This window comes from Panicum hallii, chromosome 3, assembly GCF_002211085.1.
Source record: "Panicum hallii strain FIL2 chromosome 3, PHallii_v3.1, whole genome shotgun sequence".
NCBI lineage: Eukaryota > Viridiplantae > Streptophyta > Magnoliopsida > Poales > Poaceae > Panicum > Panicum hallii.
Genome location: NC_038044.1, coordinates 11,191,175 through 11,212,052, shown reverse-complemented (window position 1 = coordinate 11,212,052; position 20,878 = coordinate 11,191,175). Strand labels below are relative to the sequence as shown.

Below are 20,878 nucleotides of genomic sequence, written 5' to 3'. Positions count from 1 at the left end.
GTTTAATATTTATTCTAATTCATGGTTAAACCGAGACAAAATTGATGATTAGCTATGCAATTAAGGTTAAGGCATACGGCTAATTAATCTGTTCCCAAATTAGATCACTGTTCATGTTTGATTTCCGCAAATTAGATTCAAAATCATGAACAAGATGCATAAGTAAGCATTGAAAGGAAGGGGAATACAAATCTTAGATCGCGATTTGAGAAATCCCTAAATCCCTTACTGTGCGCTGCCCTGCTCGGCCCTGTGCCGCGCGCCGCCTGCGCTACGGGCCACGCAGCTCAGCCTGCGACCGCGCCCTGCGCCACGCGCCCCTGCGCGCCGCGCTGCTGGGCCGGCCTGCCCGTGCGCCTCCTGCGCTGCTGTGCCAGCTGCTCAGCCCTGCGCGGCCGCCCTGAGCGCTCCTGCAGCGCCACGCGGCCAGCGCGGCAGCCGGCGCCCGCCGCCCCGAGCGCAGCGCCACGCGGCCGCCCCGCGCGCGCCGCCCCGCGCGGCAGCGCCACAGCTCGCGCAGTCCCTCGGGCGCGCCACGTGCGCGTCAGCCCGCTGCGCCGCCTCGCGCGCAGCCCTGCGCGCCAGCCCGAGCGTCGCTCCGCCAGCGCCGCCTCTCTGCTGAGCGGCGGCTGTGCCCCGGGGTGGGGAAAGATTGAAGTGGAGTGAGAATATTAGGGTTTCGTTCCGACCGAGCTGTTTTATACGAGCTGCCGTGAGTTTCTGACCGTTCGATCGGAATGGAGCGTCCAGATTCACCCGCATTAGGGTTTTCGCGGGATGGGCCAAATGGGCCAAATGTGCAGATTGGGCTGCGCGTATAGAGGGATGGTTTGGGCTGTTTTACGAGTTTTAGCCCAGTTAATGTTTAAATTCTTTTATTTACTGTTTCTTATGTTTAAAGCTAAAGTTAATTGCTGTTATGTTTAAAGTTTTAATTATTTCTGTTGCACTTATTATTACCAGCATTATGTTAATTAATTTCCATAAGTTATGTAAAATTTTTTTAATCCTGTTTTAGTTACATTTATTCGCTGAAAATTATGTTCATCCACCATAAGTAATTAAGATGCACTCTATTTAAATGGAACCATCGGGAAGTTTATTTAGAGCACTTATAATTAATTCTAACCATCGTTGATTTAATTATGAGTTTAATGATAAATTTCGTTTGTTTTCCCCATTGGTGATGCAAATTGAAATTTATGTATGATTTTAATCAGACCATCGTAGGGTTAATTTCATACTTCTTATGTGCATCTTAATTGTGAGTTTAATGAAATTATTGTTCTCATAATTTTTCAGTGAACACTGTGACGGGCTACCTGAAATCCATTGAGCTACTGAATGGCACCAACTATCCAAGCTGGTATAAAAATGTTAATGTTGCCATTGCTGTGTGCGAGTATGATCTCGCCTTACGTCAAGACAAGCCAGCAGAGCCCGCTGATCCCGTACTGCCATTGAGAAGTGGGAGAGATCAGACAGGATGGCCAACATGATCATTAAGAACACGATCACTCCGGCCATCTGTGGTGCTATTCTTGATAAGGACCAGGATGGTAATGATCTAAGCGCCAGGGCATATCTTGCCAAGGTGGAGGAGAACTTTAAGAGTTCTTCCAAGACTTATGCTAGCACCCTGATCATGAAGATGCTGACTTCACAGTATGATGGGCAAAGTGCAATCAGGAAGCACATTATGAGCATGTGTGACATGGCAAATAAGCTGAAGACACTGGATATGGTTATCTCTGATGGTTTTCTGGTGCACTTCATCATGACTTCTCTGCCAGTACAGTACAGTCCCTTCAAAATAAGCTACAACACTCAGAAGGCGACTTGGAGCATGGCTGAGCTCATTAGTTACTGTGTTGAGGAAGAAGAAAGGCAGAAAGCTGAAAGGATGAAGGATGCTGTCAACATGGTCAGCGAGCGCTTTGGGCGTGTTAGCATGAATAACACTTCTAAGCATCAGGCTAAGTCTGGCAGCAACAGTCAGCATAAGAAAAAGTTTAAGGGCCATAAGAGCAAGGCCGTGTCACATAAGAAGACCTCTAATGAGAGGCTGTGCAAGTTCTGCAAGTCACCTAAACATGAGCAGAAGGAATGTCATGGATTTAAGGAGTGGCTTAATAACAAAGGTACAATTACTGATTATGTATCTTTTATTGATGAATGTTCTTAGTGAATTTTTCTCCTAATACTTGGTGGATTGTCTCAGGTGCCACTGTGCACATTTCCAATTCACTGCAGGTATTCAGTTCGATCCGAACTATAAGAGAGGGGGAGCGAAGCCTAAGAGTGGCTGATGGCAATGAAGTGAAGGTTGAAGGCATTGGGAGCTTCGATTTGGAGTTACCAGGCGGCTTCAACCTTAGTTTGCATGATGTTCTTTATGTTCCCAGTTTGAAGAGAAACCTTATTTCTGTTTCGCGTTTAAATAAGTCAGGACATATTTGTGAGTTTGGCAACTCTGTGTGCAACATTAAATTTCATAATTTAAGTGTGGGCCTTGGTCATTTGCAAGGCGATCTTTATTTGCTCTCTCTTGATAATGTTTATTCTGCAATGCATGTGGATGATGTATCGCATAAGCGTAAGCGTGATAATGAGACTTCTTCGAAATTGTGGCATTGTCGTTTGGGCCACATTTCGAGGGGGAGAAATGAGCGTCTCATAAGAGAAGAGATACTTCATTCATTAGATCTCTCAAACTTAGATCAACTATGCGTTGATTGTATTAAGGGGAAATTCGCTAAGACAATTAAGAAAGGAGCTACTCGGAGTTCGGGCCTATTAGAAATAATTCATACTGATATTTGTGGTTCGTTCCCAGTAAAGTCTGTTGATAGTTTTGACTCGTTCATTACTTTCACAGATGACTTCTCTCGTTACGGTTATATTTACCCCATTCGTGATCGATCCGAGTCATCAGATAAATTCAAAATATTCAAGGCTGAAGTGGAAAATCAGCATAATATCACTATTAAATTAGTGAGATTAGATCGAGGTGGTGAATATTATGGGAGACATGCTCCATTCGGCCAAGTACCTGGACCATTCGCTAAGTATCTTGAAGAGAATGGTATAAAGGCCCAGTACAGTATGCCGAGCGAACCACAGCAAAATGGAGTTGTTGAGCGTCGTAATCCTACACTAATGGACATGGTACGTAGCATGCTTAGTTATTCTACTTTGTCTGTGGAGCTGTGGATGGAAACATTAAAAACAGCTGCGCACATACTAAATCGTGTTCCTTCCAAATCTGTGCCAAAAACACCTTATGAGTTGTGGTTTGGGAAGAAACCATCGCTTAATTATTTACGTGTGTGGGGCTGTCCAGCCGAAGCTAAATTATTTAATCGACAACAAAAGAAATTAGATAATAAGACGGTGAGCTGCTATTTTTATCGGATACCCTGATAAGTCCAAGGGATACCGATTCTACTGTCCTGATCGCCTCACTAAGTTCGTTGAGACCAGGCAGGCTGTATTCCTAGAGGATGCAGGAATCAGTGGGAGTTTTCCGAGGAGGGAAATTAATCTTGAAGAAATACGGGCTGAGCTTCCCATCCCCGTAATTCAAGAAACAGTAACACCTCAGTTAGTGCCGCTGTTTGTTCCTTCCGTTCAGAGTACACCATTTGATCAGATTACGCCTCCTGTTCAGAGTACTAGTGCTACTCCGGCTGTTGAAGTAGCTCCTGAGCCTGCGAGCGAACAACAAGCTGAGCAAATGGCGCCTAATGCTGAAGATGAGAACCCTGTCGAGGTGCCTCAGGCTGCACCTCAACCAGCACCTCAGCCTGTAGAACCATTAAGAAGATCACAGCGGGTTAGGAAAAAGACAGTTTTCCCTGATTATGAGACATACTTAAGTGAAGATATGTATGATATTGGGAAAGCTGATGATCCGGACACGTTTAGAGAGGCAGTATCATGTGAGAACTCTGCCAAATGGGTTGAGGCCATGGAAGAAGAGCTTAAGTCCATGAGTTCTAATGATGTTTGGGATCTGGTAGATATTCCTAATGGAGTCAAACCAGTAGGCTGTAAATGGGTCTACAAGACTAAACGTGATTCTAAAGGGAATGTCGAACGATTCAAAGTAAGGCTTGTAGCCAAAGGTTTCACACAAAAAGAAGGGGTCGATTATATTGAAACTTTCTCCCCTGTGTCTAAGAAAGATTTATTCAGAATTGTTATGGTGCTAGTAGCTCATTATGACTTAGAACTACATCAGATGGATGTCAAAACTGCGTTCCTGAATGGTGACTTGGATGAGACCATCTGCATGGCACAACCGGAAGGTTTTGTTGTGAAGGGCAAGGAACATTTAGGATGCAGACTTAAGAAATCTATTTACGGGTTTAAGCAAGCGTCAAGACAGTGGAACCTTAAATTCGATCAAGTGATTAAGAAATTCGGATTTAAGGAGAATGATGTGGATAATTGTATCTACACTAAGATAAAGGGTGGTAAATTTATAATTCTAGTGCTTTATGTGGATGATATCCTATTAGCGAGCAGCGATAAGCGTATGCTGCATGAAACAAAGGGATTTTTTCATCCAATTTTGATATGAAAGATCTTGGTGAAGCCTCTTATGTTCTGGGCATTGAGATACACCGAGATAGGACCAAAGGAGTACTAGGATTGTCTCAAAAGGCATATATTGAGAAAATACTTAAGAGATTTAATATGGATAAGAGTAAGGCCACACCTGTTCCATTAGCGAAGGGCGATAAGTTTAATGAAGCCCAATGTCCTAAGAACCAATTGGAATCAGATGAGATGAAGGACATACCTTATGCTTCAGCTGTCGGAAGCCTGATGTATGCACAGGTCCGTACGCGTCCTGACTTGGCTTTTGCTACCGGAATATTTGGAAGATATCAAAAGAATCCCGGGAAGGTCCACTGGGTTGGTGTCAAGAAGGCATTACGTTACTGCCAAGGCACTAAAGACTTCATGCTCACATACAGAAGATCAGATAACCTTGAAGTTGTGGGTTATACTGATGCTGACTTTGCTGGATGTGTGGATAGTAGGAAATCTACGTCAGGATATATTTACACGTTAGCCGGTGGAGCTATATCATGGAAAAGCTCTAAGCAAAGTTTAGTTGCAGCGTCGACGATGCAAGCTGAGTTTGTGGCATGCTATGAAGCAACTGGACAGACTGTTTGGCTTAAGAATTTTATTCCGGACCTCAAGGTAATTGACAGCATTACGAAACCTATAACGTTATACTGCGATAATCAGTCTGCAGTATTCTTTTCGAGTAACAACAAGTCAAGTGGTGCTTCCAAACACATTGACCTTAAGTATCGTGTTGTGAAAGAAAGATGCCAGGATCGAACCGTTAAGATTGAGCACACAAGAACTAATTCTATGTTAGCGGATCCGCTCACTAAAGGCTTACCACCGAACGTGTTTAAGCAGCACGTTACTAATATGGGTTTGGTGGATAGTCTTTAGGTCCTGGTTTAGGGCCATTATAACTCCCAACTAATGAATAAGCGTTCTACCGAGGTGTTTCAGTGAGACTGTGGGTAATGGGGTCCCAGTAGTGCATCAAGCTACTGACGACGTATTGGTCCGGTACTTTCTGTTACTACTAAGGGTGAACATTAGTATGATACGAATATTAGCCTTAACCGTTCGATCAAGTGGGAGAATGTTGGAAATAAATTCTGTTAAGATATTGTGATCTTCACTGTTAAGAAAACGTTTAAACCATCTAAACGTGATTAAGAAAATCTAATGATAAAACCCTAATGGGCTGTGATCAGCAGGCCCATTAGGCCTGTTTCCAGAAGTTGGCCCCCAGCCCCACAGTGCCTATAAACATAAGGTTGTGGTTAGCATCTAAAAATAACCTAATTAATCTTAATCTAAAATCTTAGCCACCGCTAGTCTGATCGCTAAGGGCATTGGAGGGGTTTGGAAGGCCAAGCACTCCCGTTGGCGCCCGAAGGACGCCGATTCGCCGCTGCATCTCCTACACCGACAAGAACGCCTACTTCCTCTACGGATCAGGTGCAAATGGCTGCTACTACTGCTAACGCTGGTATAATGATTACCGTTTATTCCGCATTAGATTGATTTGTCATGCACTAGGTTATGTTAAGATTCTGGATAATCTAGCCGTTAATTTAAGTTTTGGCAATTCATCTGGGCGCGGCGATGTAACGTCCAGGCACTGTCGTCAGAGAAATCCGTTTCCCCTAAAATCCCACGGCGGCCGCCGAGGACAAAACGATCTGATCCACGGAGCTCTCCGATAGAGCGGGCCCAATCACTTCCCGCGGAAAAGTCGTCAGAAAACCGGGGCACCCGGCCCACCACCAGCCGCCCGCTGCCCCGCCGGCGCGCCGTGCGCGGCCAGAGCTCGGCTCGAGCCGGGCGCCGGTCGGCTGGCCGGAGGAAATCCACTGGTCGAGTCGGAGCGTGAGGAGTACGGGCCAAGTCACTCGGCGGCGAGGCGAAGCGTCATTTGCAAACCGCAAGCTTTGCTGGTGCAGGTCGTTAGCTGCGAGGCTGGTGATTGGGCTGTCTCCTCTTGCTTCCAGAGAATCCTCGCGGGTTCGGACTCGGGTCAACAGGAATTGCGCGCAACCGCCCGTGCCATGCCATGCCATGCCGCGCACCAAATGGTCGCAGCAGCAGCAGCACACGTTGAGGCGCTCGGCAAAAATGCTCAGTTTCCTAACCACTCCGTGTCTCCGTCCCCTTTCGCGCTTGCAACTTGCTTAAATACGAGCAAAGTAAGCATTGGGAAACATCAGGGGGGGGGGGCAGGGTGCTAGAAAGAGGAGCCTTTTGGCCTCTGCTTTGTTTTCCAGCGTAGCTTCCTTCTGGAAGCTCACGCACGCTTACGCTTCTAATATAACCTTGCCCCTGTCTTCTAACTCTCCTCCTCACACCAATCACGTGAGACTTTTCAGGACGGGGACGAAACGGCAAGAGGCGGATCGGAGCTGGCGAGACGTGAAGCTCGGTAAAAACTGGATGGTTTACCTGACCACACGTCGTCAGGATGAGAGCGAGAGTGAAACGTCTTGTTTCTGAAGGGCTTCTTTTGAACCAATGGGACGTGATTACGTGAGCGCTAGTGGTACTCAATGACTTCTTCCCCCTTGGGTGAGAGGTACAGGCCCAGCCGCCGTCGCTCGCACGGATCAAGCCGATCCGTGCGCTGTGCGCACACGCCGCCTGCTCTTTTAGCCGAAGCCGATGTGATGCGTGACACGGCTCACGCGAGAGCCAAGTGTGGCAGCAACGGCAAACCAGGAGCAGGCAGGCGGGCCACGCCCACAAGCCGAGCAAGCCCAGCTTTATATATCCACACCTCACGCGCGACCCTCCACCCGCCACCGATCACGCACAACGCAGACACGATCCCGCGAGCAGCAGAGTACGCTACGCTCTTCCCACCCTCAAACCCACCACGCCACCACTCCGTTGAGGGAGGCATTCACAATTCACTCCACGGCACGGCGAGGCGGGGGCGCCAAGGCAAGGCCAGCAGTTGGACGCATTAGCGGCGGCGGTGGAGGGGGGCACATGGGGGTGCTGCGGAGCACGCAGAGCCTGGAGGCCGAGGTGGAGGAGATGCGCGCCGCGCTGCTGCTCCACGGCGCGGGCTTCGGCGCCCGGAGGCCGGGCGGCGCCGCGGCGAAGCGCGTGGCCCGGGCCGACGAGGCCGCCGGCGCGGAGGCGCGCACCGTCTGCGTCACCGGGGGCACGTCGTTCGTCGGGTTCGCCGTCGTCGACCGGCTGCTCCGCCACGGGTACAACGTCCGCCTCGCGCTCGAGACGCAAGGTTAGTCGGCCGGTCTTACTCGAGAAATTGGGGGCTTCTTCGGCAATGGGGATCGGACGCGTTTTTCCCTCGCGTTTTGGGGTGGGACGTCTGCGGAGTTGTGCCCGCCCCCCGTTTCTGAAAATGGTTTTCGCTGATTGGAAATGTGAAACTGATCCTTCCTGCCTGCAATGCTGTCGTTCTACTTTTTCGTGTCATTTTAGATAGGCTAAACTTGACTACGAATCCCTTCCCCGCCACGAGATGTTCAGTAATTCAGTTAAATTTCGTAATGCAGTAGTTTTTGTCTTGTGTGGAAGTACCAAATCGCGGTAAAGAAAAATAGGTTCCGGAGTAAAGGTTAGTTTAGAATGTGCTCGTGTTTGGCTTCCGTTTGTTCCATCCTAAACCTAGGTTCATAAAAAAAAATATTCCTATACGTTTTGTAGTTGGGCATCCGTTGTCTGTGTTGTTGAACTCCTGTTTTCCATCCGTATGCTTTGGTGTATGCTCTGTGGGTTGGTGGAAAATCACCCATTTGAGGTGTCTTTCTACAAGCTTGAGAAACCTTCCAGTGATTTTATTGGAATAAATTTCTACCTAGCAAGAAGGGCTTGCACTTTGCACGAATGGTATCTTGTACCTCCACGTTTTGTGACGCGAAACCATCCTTTCTTTTTGTTGACACGAGTTATTTAGCATATATGCCCATTTTCGTGCCAATTAGGTCACCAGCAGTGATGCGTCCATAATGCTGACTCCTACGTATATGGTTTTCTGCTGCAATTATGCAGTTTTAGTTGAACGTTGCATCATAGTTGGTCCAGTCCATATGACCACATCACTTGTAGTAGTTGATAACCTGATATTTCACCAGTGAAGCTTCCCTGGACCACAGGAAATCTGCATAGCCCTTGGGATCAAACTTAACCTGCCACTCTCTTTGGACGGCAAGAGTAGTCTGCCTAGTCATGCAAAAGAGACGTCCCAAATTTCTCCCCTACGATTTAACTCCTTTCAAGGCTGAACATGTTGTTTTAGATTTGTTTTGATTCCAGCGGTGTAGAACATGTCACCATATACTAATCAACTTTGCCCAAGGCTGCATTAAGAACATCGGTAAATGATCTCTTAAACAGTTTAAGAGAAACTAACAACTGTCCATTTGTGGTTTTCAAACTTGATATGTTACTTTTACTCGTTGTGCATGTTGACATGAATTGGAACATTCCTATTACAAAAACGGTCTTACTGAACTTTCTGTCAAATCGGAGTAGATTCTTATGTGTCTGTTACTTTGTTTTGGTAACGTAGAGGACCTTGACAAGCTGAGGGAGATGGAGATGTTTGGCGAGAATGGAAGGGATGGGGTTTGGACCGTGATGGCAAATGTGATGGACCCAGTGAGCTTGCATGAAGCTTTCGACGGCTGTGTTGGTGTCTTTCACACTTCATCACTTGTGGATCCAGGCGGCATCTCCGGTTACACGGTGAGCTACTCGACTTGGATTGATGCTCATACTGTCAGTACTTCTTGCTTTTTTAACAGAGTACTTGGTATTTATATCCCTGAAATCATATGTGCAAAGGTAGGCTAGATACATTTCTCTTTTCTTTTTGTTTGTCTGTGAAATAAGATCTGGTTTTTAACTTTTAATAGTGTTATGCTCCTGCTTCTCAATATGTGCTAACACAGAAGCTTTGCATTATCCTTGTCAAGGAAGACTAGATATGCACATTATGAAATATAGGTAGATATCAACTTATTAAACCTAAATTAAAAGATTTGTTGGCACTAGTTTTAAAACAAAGGCTTATGTCAATAGGCATGGCTAAAAAATCAGTCAGCTGTCATGGAAGAGATTTAAAATTCAGACCTAATGGTTTGCATTGCCATGTAAATTGCAGGTAGTGATTGGCTTAAAACAATCTTGCTAAATTTTTTAAGACTGGAAAAAAATAGGTTCTGATTGGTTAAAATGATCACCACTCACTATGTCCAGCAAGATTGCAGTATGAACTAACGACGGCATGCACGCCTTAGAACAGTATGGCTTGACTGGGGCCATTTGTATCCTGTGCAGCATATTACTACAACTCTACAAGCTATCTTTCCTATTTTAGGTCTGAGCAAGAGAGATTCCGAATTTTCTAAATTGGGAACGTAGACCACTAATCTAACTATTATATAGAAGTTTGTTGGCACGATGTCCCCTCAGATGGTGACTCCTACCATCAGCCGTTGTTTTAGAACTTTTCTGAGACTACCACGGATTGATTTACAGAAGGCTCTGTCAGTGTTTGACCTCTCAGAGGCGATAAGCGGCCTGATGTCCTTTTGACCAAAGGATGAAAGGATACCTACTACTACAAAGACAGTGGTGGTAGGTGAATGTTTTGCAACTCCAAATATACACCTGGATGCTGGAAATATTTGTTCAAATTTAAGCTCTAAATGGTTGCAAGTTTGTGGTTATCCTATTGTGCAAGTGTTGCAAAGTGCAACTACCAAATCCACTCAGATTGGTATAGTGGAGACTTGCTTAGACCACGTCTGATGTTGCCACTGCCCCTTACTTTAGTAGCCTCATCATAGATATGGATGCAACTCTTTCTTTATACATGTCACACATCTCAATATATTTATTTAAGCTGGATTAGAAATATACGTTCCAAAACATCTTTCTGGCATGTGATTCCAAAGCATGTAGCCTCAAGACGAAGTCCGCATGCTCAGTACCTGTGTATATGTAGCCTATGTATGAGTTGCTGGGTTGCTGCGCTCTTTAACATTTGAACATAGACATGAAAGGCATCCAATTACTCTTTCGGTTGCAGCAGAAAGTTCATCTTGTTGACAAACAGTATGAACATTTGAGCATGCCTCCTTTTCAGCTGTAGTAGTTAACAGTGCCCTCACTGAACAGCTTCCAAGTCAAGAATGACTTAATCAAACCCATTTGTTAGGTGGTCTATTTCCCCCCTTTTTGTCATTCCGTACCAGATTCATTTTACTTTTGTAGCTGCTTTTTACAATATGCCACTTAAATCTTTTGTATAATCATGAGATACAGATTTGCCTTTACATTGCAGTGATCCCGTTGGTCTTGATTTTTCTGCGCGCACGAACTTGCAACTAGGCACTAGCACAAACAAGTTGTATGCACAGCTAGATAAGCACAATGATTCTCCCCTGTGAACAGGAGCCAGTGTTGATTGCTAGTTGGGCAGTCATAATCACATTTTCGTGAACATGGACCATAGGTCCAAAGTACATCAATATGTCAACAAGGCCATCATTTGCAACTGGAATTATAAAAGGTTACTTATATAGTTCTATAGATGCCATGAGGCTATGTATAGTAGTTGAAGTGCACTTACTAGATATAGTAATGACAAATATTGTATTAATACCCCACCCCCTCCCTCTCCCAAAAGAAAGTTTTTAAGAAAAGAATTCGCAAAAGTTATTGTATTAGAAATAATCTCATTAAAGAAAAGCTATAACAGTGTGTGCTAGAATATTAAAAACTGCTACACAAAAAGAAAAAAAAGAAAAAAACCAACTAAACTAATCTAAGCAACTTTTTAGTAACCTCAAGTCTTAACCTCTGGATCACATCACACCATGGCACCTACTTTTTGGTGTGCCTAAAATACTCCATTTGGACTTTTTTTTGAAACAACTCCATTTGGACTTTTCATGAATGGTGTTGTAACTATGATGCCAAAATGTGTGGTTTTACTAAACTTCTGAATGTCGATGTCAACAGAAACACATGGCACATTTGGAAGCCAAAGCAGCAGAGCTCGTGGTTGAAGCATGTGTGAGGACAGAGTCCGTGAGGAGGTGCGTTTTCACCTCGTCGCTGTTGGCATGTGTCTGGAGGCAAATCTACGCTCGTGACCGCAGGTTCCCAACCACCATTGATGAGAACTGTTGGAGCGATGAGAGCCTCTGTGGCGACAACAAGGTAAGAGGAAGACAGCAAAACCACGGCTGTATTGATTGTTGAATACCTCCCCCCCATTTTGATGGCTACAGAATGCTAACGATGGGGCTTAAACATATGCAGCTGTGGTTCTCACTTGGCAAGACGATGGCGGAAAAGGCGGCATGGAGAGCGGCACGGGGAACAGACCTGAAGCTAGTTACCATATGTCCTGCGCTTGTAACCGGGCCAGGATTCTGGAGGCGGAACCCTACTCCATCCATTGCCTACCTCAAAGGTCTATACTCTACTGCCACCGTGACATCGTCAGTCCAGTGAATCACAATGCAGTAGCTAAGACTCTTAATGATCTGCATGTGTATGTTCGCAGGAGCGCACGCCATGCTCGCCGAAGGCCTGCTGGCCACAGCGAACGTGGAGAGGGTAGCGGAGGCGCACGTCCGCGTGTACGAGGAGATGAACGGCACGGCCGGCGGGCGGTACATCTGCTACGACCACGTGGTCCGGCGAGCCGAGGAGTTCGCCGAGCTGCAGCGGCAGCTGGGGCTCCACGCCCCCGCCGGCAGGGCTCCCGCGGCGCCCGACGAGCGGGCGGCGCGGTTCGAGCTCTGCAACCGGAAGCTGACGGCGCTCATGTCCGCGCGGAGGAGGTGCACCTACGACGCCTACTTCCCCGTGTCGTATGAGTGAAATGGTCGGGGGTCGGTGGCGAGTTGTGTGATGGTAGAAGAGGAGAGAGCTGATGCTGGTGTGACATTGTACATAGTTTTGATGCGTCAATAAAGCTTTGCTAGGTAGGATGTTGTACAACCTGACAACAATTTCCGCCAGCGGAGAACTGATCATCAGTAGTCAGTAGAGCAGCCGAACAGGGGATGGCACAGCGAAGGCAGAGGGTGGAACCAATTTTCGGCCGAACAGAACAGAACAGGAAAAAAACAGAACACAACGTTGTCAACGTAGTTTTGTTTTTACAGGGCCCAGTGGACCTAACATGGGCCGGAAAGAGCCAAGGCTCAAGAAGAAGGGTGGCGGTATTTCCAGTGGGCCGGAATTCTTGCAAGAAATGAGAGGAGGATCGGCGAAAGCTTCTCTTCTTCCTCCACGCGCCTACGCATTTCGTCGAGCGCCTTTCGGGCGCGGCCGGCACCGCACAGCTCCCACTCCTCCCCAGCCTCCCACGCGGCCACGCTTCCAAGCGCAGCCGCGCGTGCTTCTATGCACACGGCACCATAAGCTATTTCGATGGCGTATTGCTCAGGCGGGCGGTAGTGGAGGTGGCCGGTTGGCTAGATGGGACGGGACAGATCGCGACGCACTTCGGGTTGGGGGGCGGCGCCGGCTGCGCGCCTCCACGCTCCTCCGCCTCTTCGCGTGGCGCTTCCCTAGCGTCCTCGCAGCTGTTGGAAATACCGCCACCCTTCAGCTCTTCTCACCACCGGTGCACGATGAGGCTTCAGCAGCTCCACTCCGCCGCAGCCGCTGCCGACGGCCACCTCGCTACCGGTTAGCATCCTCTCCCACTTCAATTGGTCTTTGATCACTCACGCATGATACACTACATCGATAGCGCCGAGTTTGAAGGGGTTTCTGTTCAGTCATTCCCTGACCCCCAAACCGAAAGAATAATTCGATCTGCCGCGCAGCAATAGCTGCGTCTGAAGAGTGAATAAGGCTTTGCTACCATTCATATTTGTATGTGCATTGCGGTGAAGCGGGCTACAGACTGCTGATTCTATGTTTTCCCTTGAAGCATCTCATACGTATGCATGATACATCACTGGAAACACGGGACAAACACTACCTATATTATATCATCGACTTCCTATATTTCCTATCAAGAGGCGAGTTGGTACGTGCCATAAAAGCCATATCCTGATTCCTGAGTCCCTGACAATAGCTGCATATATGCACAGTACACGGCATTGTGCAAAGGGGTCGGAAGAATCACGACGACCGCCTTAACTGATGGACACAAACAGTATTGTCCCGATTAAGGCACTTGAGCACTTCCACTCCTTTTTAGAGAGCCTCAGCCTTTCAGCAAAGGTCACCATCTGACAACACGCTGTTCCCTGCTGGTTTGCCGATCTGCAAGCAAGATATGGGAGGTACGGTTGGGGTGTACAGCATTCCAAAGGCTTGCCAGCAGAAGGGGTTGTATAGGTGGTACTGTGGTACTGTCATGGGTTTGAGTTGTATTCCGGTAAGAGTGATATCTGAACAAGGCGAGTTGTCGCTGCACGCAAAGTGGGCTGGTTTAATTGTGAAAGTCCCCCTGATGTTCTCATACTGAACACCTGAAACAGCCACTGCTGAAGTTTGATTTCTGCATGTTGTTTTGTCGCAGTAGAATTGGTCTATGATGATAGGCGTTTGAACTTCTGAGACCAGTATGTTTGAGAACCTTATACCCTGAACCAGCCCGGAACCACCCTGCATCAAGATTTCAGTATGTTTAGCTCGGTGAATGTAGTGGTACTTGCTGGGTAAATAACTCTGGTGTTGTCATGTTATGCTTACCTGCCAAGTCTTGATTCTGACACCATTCATTGTTTTGTACATGTTGACATCTCTTACAGTGACGTTGGATACACATGCTTTTGTGTTATACCTCCCTAGACCACCAATACTGATCCCATGGCCTGGTCCGCAGTTCACATTATGTATGTTTATGTCACTGCATCCTGTCTGGATGGAAACACAGTCATCACCTGCATTGCACAAGGCACAAAATTTCATGTTGATTACAAGTTTTACTTTTAGAAGAAACAGTTAATAATGCAGGTCCTACTAGTGTTTTTTTAAAGCTTGGTCTCTTATTCCTGAATCTTGCCATTTTAGAAGTTCTGCGGCTATCTAAAGTGACCAGTTAACAGAATAGGTATTTGTCTCTATATACTACATGAGGTGGCTTTTAACTAAATTCGTGTGAACTTGTTTAGCAAGCATAAATGGCTGATCGTATTGGGTAAATACTTTATGAATTCTATGAGCATTACCGCAAGCCATGTTAGTGTGGTGAATGTTGACTTCTCTGGAGTTTTGCAGGTGTATTCCATCGGTGTTGGGACTATTCTCAGGGGAAGAGATGGTTAAATCGTGAACCATGACTCCTTGGCAGCTATCAAACTTCAGATGGCACTGTGAGCTGTTAACAATCGTGATACCCGTTACTGTGACATTGGAACTGCCATAAAATCTCAGTGCCTGCATCAGAGTAAGCAGCCATAGCTGTAATTTGTTTGTATGCAATTAAAAAGATGGTCAATTGCTGCAATACAGCAATAGTAGTCTACTTACCGTAGGTTTAATCTGTGGCATCTTGTCTAGCTCCACTCTGAACTGTTTCAAAACACCCAGGTAAGCAAATAAATTTGTCTACTTTCAATTGTCTATAAGTATCCATAAAAAGAAAAAACTGTCTATAAGTACGATGCTGTTAGATGATCAGGTCTTACTGCATCATTGTCATCGTCGTCATTTGGATCTGAGTAGGTCCACCATTCTTGCCCCCTACCATTTATTACACCACTGCCTTGGATTGCTATTCCAGTTAGCTTTGTGAACTCAAGCCATTGAAGCAAACCAGAACCCCACACTCTCGCACTAGTTTGAGCTAAAATAGTGCCATCCAGCTGCACAATTGGAACATGTCATTTAGTACCAGCATTCTTGCTTATGTTCATTTCGATTATATTTTGGTTGCATAATTTGCCCACTGATTGTTTGACATGGTCAAGGATACAGTGTAGAGCTCTTCAGTTGATCTCACGTTTTTTTGGCAAACAAATATACATTCATCAAGAGTTGGTTTTAAGATGTTTAATGAAACAGCAAAAATAGATCGACACTGACCTACTAATTCAAAATATTAAGCTCGTTTCAGGAACGCTACAGCAAATTTTGTCTGTTGAGTTGAAATGCTATATGTGTAGAATTTGGAAGGTGCACAAGTGAAAAACTACCTGTATGTTTTTTAATGAATAAAATCTGTGGTGATTAAAATATATAGTTTCACAAGTAAGCGATATGGCTGGGGAAAAAACCCAAGCCTTATATCTTGTTATTTAGGACACACATTAGGGTTTTGAAGTAGATTTACCTGGAATAGAATGTTTGGTTTACAGTAAGGCCCAGAAAATGAGATTGGGCCAACGACAAACTCGAGTTCAGATGGTACAAGAACCGTAGATGCCTCCACCTTGCATGCTGCTGCCCATGCTGCTTCAAAAGCCTGTGTATATCTTTTAATTATTTAGTTCCAACTCATTGGGAAAGGGCGCTGCTCAGTGTCATTATATCATTAAAAGTGAGCCCAAGTATATACTCAGATTCCAGTTGCAGTTGGAAGTTTCTTTTACCAGCATATCTGTGTTAATAAATGGAGAAAGATAATTATTATATTATCTAAAATCCATTTATGCTCTGGTTAACTCTAGGTGATAGAACGAAGGTAATTTTTCAGGTGATGACAACAGATTCTAATTCAGTTCAGCGTAAAAATTCTTTATGCTCATGAAAAAGCAAGGACACAGAAAAAAAACTGATAAAAAGAATCAATATATCAAATCTCCGTACTGAATTTGAGAATTGCCATATTCTTTGGAAATTACAGGCATACAAGTTCTGCAGGTACTGCTATCAGATGTTTGCACTATTGCGAACCATTTATTTACATGTTCCCATTTCCTTAGACCCCAAATAAATGCAGTGTCCAGCATGATGTGTAAAGACTAAAGATGTATGCCTTTCCACAAATGCACCCAATCATGTGAGAAATGAACGATCTAAGCACCCAAAAAAAAAACTAGGTTGTGGCACTATATGCACTTGCACTCTGATGTGAGTCTCCAACCTTGAAGAATGAACAATATATAATGTGCAACCATTTTAAAAGGCTAGTGCACTGGAAAAAAAAAATCATGTGACCATTTTTAATAAAGAACGGTAACTTTGGCAATCATGTCCTGAAGTGTGCTTAGTGAGAATATATGATAGCATTTTTTTATAAAAAAAATAAGAAGACTTACTGCAGGAAATGTGATCAATGTGAAATAATGTTTCTGGCTGAGCATTCATTTGAAATTCCAATACTAGTGGCATTTCTAAATTGAACTCGAATGTTATAATGGTTATGAGGTGTTATGCGGATGGACATAAGCTTAGTCAGTTCATTAGAGGATAGTAGTAGCAACCATGGAAACAAACTAAATATACCGGGATGCCTGGAAAAAGAAATTATAACCCAGAATGTATGATGCAGGTGACAAAAGTGTCCTAGCTGGAAGCAGAGTATTTTCAAAGCAGTGATGGTGACCTGAGTATCATCCGTAACCCCATCACCCTTGGCTCCAAAATCAACCACGTTGAAGACTGTGTCCTGCGCTGCCGGTGGAGACGGCGGTGGAGGCGGCCGCAGCAGCGGTGGAGGTGGCACTGTACATCCACTTCCTCCACCTGGTGTTGGCATTGTTGGACCCTGGCCTCCTTTGCGCTGGACAGGGCTTCCGCTCGGGCTGACAGGGCTTGTGCTCGGACTTGGCTGGTATGGACTCTGATTTCCTTTGCCGTTTTGCTTGTGGGAACTACTGCTCTTTGGTTTCCCTTTTCTCAGCATAGAGGTGGAGGTCGCTCTGCTTCGCCTCCAATGCTTCCCGCCTCTTGCATCACATAGACGGATGCTGGAGCACAGAACAAGCAAGAAAAGGAGAAGCAGAAAGGTGAGACCTTTTAGCCCAAGCCTCATCTTTGTGTTTGTAACTTTGTATCTATCTCCCGTTGAGCTTCTGTGTATATGTCTGTATGTGTTTGGAAGATAAGAGATGAAGAAGGAATGATGAAAGGCAGGGGATAGAGTATGTGGCTTCGAGGAGGGAAAGAGGGGGTTTAAATAACGATGCCCATGGCCATCGTCTCTGCTTCAGCAAGGTCGAGTGAAAGAAGGAAATGGGTTGGGGACCAGCCCAGGCTCACGTGCATTTGTGGGGAGCATTGGCTCGTAACATCACACAGAATTTAAGGTGCCGTCTTTGCTTCTTTGTCACTTTTGTGCATGAACATGTCAAAGTTTTATCCTCCTTTACCGACTTCTTTTCGTGAGAATTGGTTGGAGGAATCATCTTCGAGACATTAGCTCTCGCCACTTGCCAGAGCCCAGAAAAAAACCAGACAAGGCAGCTTACCTGTGCTCGTACTACTGAACTGCTGATGGTTCACGGGGGAAGGAAGTGGCGTGTCTGTATGTACTGGCCTGTTCGAAATTATTTGCTATTAGTCTGATGCGTGACACGATCTGTCAGGTGATTAAACTGACTACTCGGTTCGTCCTGTATCGGCGCCCGCAGGCCACTGCTGGAGCATAATGCGTGTTCTTTTGGCGTCCGTTGTTCAATTGTGACAAAGTATGAGTTTGCCAAAGGCTGTATAACCTTTTTATTATTATTATTATTATTTTGGCAATTTGATGAACAGTGCATATGGTGTTTCTGTTAGCTGTACACATTTTACAGGCGAGCAGGTTGTTGTATGATTGCAAAGACCAAGCTCAGACAGTGATTGGCCGGGGTCCCAAGGGTAGGGGCTGTGGAAGCACCCTCCCTGACAAGGTCTCCCAAGAGCCAAGACTACTGGTGATGTGTGGCACAATTTGAGTGACAGCATTGCCCGTTGTTTCTTTCCAACAGACTACTGAACAATCACTCGAGTAGTGGTAGTTTATATCACACAGAAGCTGAACTTGTTACAGCACGCTACTTCTGGAGTGTCCGGAGCTTCCATTGCTGGCAGGTGGCAACCGTGTGGTTGAAACCAAACCAAACCTAGATGCAAGCTAAATGTAACGTGGTAGGTGGTGGTACATTATACAACTGGGGGCTTGCGGCACAATTTCTTACGAGACGCATTATACAAGTAGCGCAACATTACAAGCTTGCAATCACAAGCTGACGACTTCACAAGTGGCGAGCCAACTGCCGGCCGCCTCGCCCTCCCCGGTCACGGGCGCGCGCGAGGGCGAGATGGGGACCCAGCGAGAAACGGCAACGAGCCCCATCAACCACCCACCCACCTACCTGATGCCCGGCTGCCCCCCGGCGCTCGCCACCACCACCAGTCGATGCCCTGCCCTTGCTGCCTCCCGTAGCTTCCACCCGCTCGGTTCCCTTTTCCCTTCGGGCTATCGTTATCCAATCCGCCTCGGTGTCTCCGGCGCAAACGTGCGTGCCCGACGAACGCGCGGCGCCGGCTGCAGAAATATCGGAGCCGCATGTGTACACGCGTGTCCAGATTAGCTGGGATCGCGAGCTCTTTTCAGATTGGCACTGGGTTGGAGTACAGTGGGGCGATCGCTAATTCAGAAAAATTGTGACGGTGTCGCTCGTCGTCTCCGGAGCGGAGATTGGAGAATTCTGAGTGCCTCCATGTTCCAGGGATGGACTACCGCTCGACCTGTTCTCTGCGTCTGAATCGAGTGCCGTAAGCTCCTGGATTGTGCAGTGCCAATACACGTAACCGCCCCTTACCTGATGGATCCTTTTGGAGCCTTGGAGCTGCCTGATTGGCCACTAACAGTCAGGGAGGCAGAGCTTTTGTTTGCTCCCCGGACATGATTGGCGGCTGAGCGGCCCTCTTGTTCACGGGCTCCTGCTCCTGCGTGCTGCCGCCGCCTGCCGGATCGCCCCGATTCCATCGCCTGCACTGCAGCAGCAGCTGCTGCTGTCTCCTTCGCCCTTCGGATCTTCGGAACATTCCAAAACAAACATGCATCTCCTCATCTCTCACGCGACGCACCAATGCCCAGTGGCTCTGCGCAGCAACCACGTGACGCTCGGCGACGCCATGGCTGGACGTCTCCTGAGGAGCTGCACCGAAACAGCGGCGCCACACCATTCGCAGCAAACCCTTCTCGGGCGAGGAGCAGGTGCAGGCCACTGCCCGCCGAGGTCTGTCTCCCTCCCTCCGGCCAAGCAAGTTGCACCGGCGATAGATGCAGCGAATCTGCCGCCGCCAGCGAACGGGCGGCCACGGCGTTGCCACTTGGGCAAGAAAAGGCCGCGCTAGCTTCTGCTCCAGTGGCGCCGTGACGGATGGCGCGCCCAGCCCGTGACGGGCTCGGCGCGGCGCCGGCAGGTCGCCGCGATCCTCGGCGTTGCCAATTCCGCCATCCATGTGAGGGCGCTGAGTAGTCCTCCAAGCCATTTTCCACGCGGAGAGCGACCCGAACCGGAGGGATCGTCGTAAAATCGCAAGTCACTCAGCGCCAGGCCGCCAGCATCCTTGAGGGGGTGGGGTCGGCATGTCAAACACCGTCCACCCCGGCGCTCCCATCTGCCGGCGACTGAGACGCGGGAAAAATCTGGAGATAAATCCTGGAAACGGGGATCGCAAATACAAAACTCCATGCGAAATTTCGCTCCCAAACATGAGCTACAGTAGCGTAAATTAAAGGTGAAATTAACATGGCAGTGGACGGTATTTCAAATACCGACCACCCCCCGTGTGGCTGTGTCTAAGATTTGAGCCTGCAGGAATAGGAACTCGAGAAATTTTTGGAGAAAAATTGGGTGATCCGGAGTGGAATGGACGCCGCAGCAGCGCTCGGAGTCGCGTGCTGGGACACGAGCGACGCCGCAGCCTGCTCGACCCAGAGCGACGAGGCAAAATCCACGATGCTAACAAGTAACAAGCCCGTCCTCTCCTCGTCGGCCTGGCCGCGAGCGCCTGGCGCTGAGCAACAACGTTGAGCCACCGCGCCTGGGAAGCGAGCTCCAAGCAATTTGCTTTGATTTCTATCACGCGCGCCTGCGCCAGAAATAGCGGCACCATGGATGGGCTCGCCGCCTTGCATTGGGTCAACACCAAACCAACGGGAACCCCGTGCGGTGCGCTGCGGCCGCCCACTGGGGAATGGCGGAGGAGAGTAGGAGGAGGAGGGAGCGCGGCATGGGAGATTAGGCGGGCAAGGAGGAGCGGAGAACTGGAAGAGGCGCGCAGTGCGGTGGCGACGACGAGGCGGCAGTCGCCGGAGCCGGACGGGAAGGGCTGCTTTAAAAAACAGTTTTCCTTTTAGGGGGTTTTATGAAAATAATCGGATCGCGATTATTAATAGCGATCCGCT

The 20,878-nt window shown here is 47.3% G+C and overlaps 2 protein-coding genes and 1 long non-coding RNA gene across 6 annotated transcripts; 2 read left to right on the top strand and 1 right to left on the bottom strand.

Moving 5' to 3' along the window:
• Nucleotides 1-7,386: 7,386 nt before the first annotated feature.
• LOC112887017 (cinnamoyl-CoA reductase-like SNL6) lies at nucleotides 7,387-12,557 on the top strand. Its single transcript, XM_025953089.1, has 5 exons — nucleotides 7,387-7,828; nucleotides 9,122-9,297; nucleotides 11,581-11,781; nucleotides 11,884-12,037; nucleotides 12,131-12,557. The coding sequence occupies exons 1-5, from the start codon at nucleotides 7,570-7,572 to the stop codon at nucleotides 12,448-12,450; spliced, it is 1,110 nt and encodes a 369-aa protein (XP_025808874.1). The 5' UTR covers nucleotides 7,387-7,569; the 3' UTR covers nucleotides 12,451-12,557.
• An 884-nt stretch (nucleotides 12,558-13,441) lies between these two features.
• Nucleotides 13,442-17,582, bottom strand: LOC112887016 (polygalacturonase At1g48100-like). Its single transcript, XM_025953088.1, has 7 exons — nucleotides 17,081-17,582; nucleotides 15,866-15,997; nucleotides 15,222-15,398; nucleotides 15,064-15,105; nucleotides 14,763-14,970; nucleotides 14,284-14,474; nucleotides 13,442-14,196 (listed from the first exon to the last, which is right to left on the bottom strand). Exons 1-7 carry the CDS (start codon nucleotides 17,507-17,509, stop codon nucleotides 13,801-13,803), a joined length of 1,575 nt encoding a protein of 524 aa, XP_025808873.1. The 5' UTR covers nucleotides 17,510-17,582; the 3' UTR covers nucleotides 13,442-13,800.
• Nucleotides 17,346-18,576, top strand: LOC112887018. Of its 4 annotated transcripts, XR_003227473.1 has the most exons (4): nucleotides 17,346-17,483; nucleotides 17,579-17,783; nucleotides 18,063-18,164; nucleotides 18,256-18,576. It is a non-coding gene; the product is annotated as an uncharacterized LOC112887018 (long non-coding RNA). The 4 variants fall into 4 exon arrangements; XR_003227471.1 differs by having other exon boundaries at nucleotides 17,579-18,164; XR_003227472.1 differs by lacking the exon at nucleotides 18,256-18,576 and having other exon boundaries at nucleotides 18,063-18,249.
• Nucleotides 18,577-20,878: the final 2,302 nt, after the last annotated feature.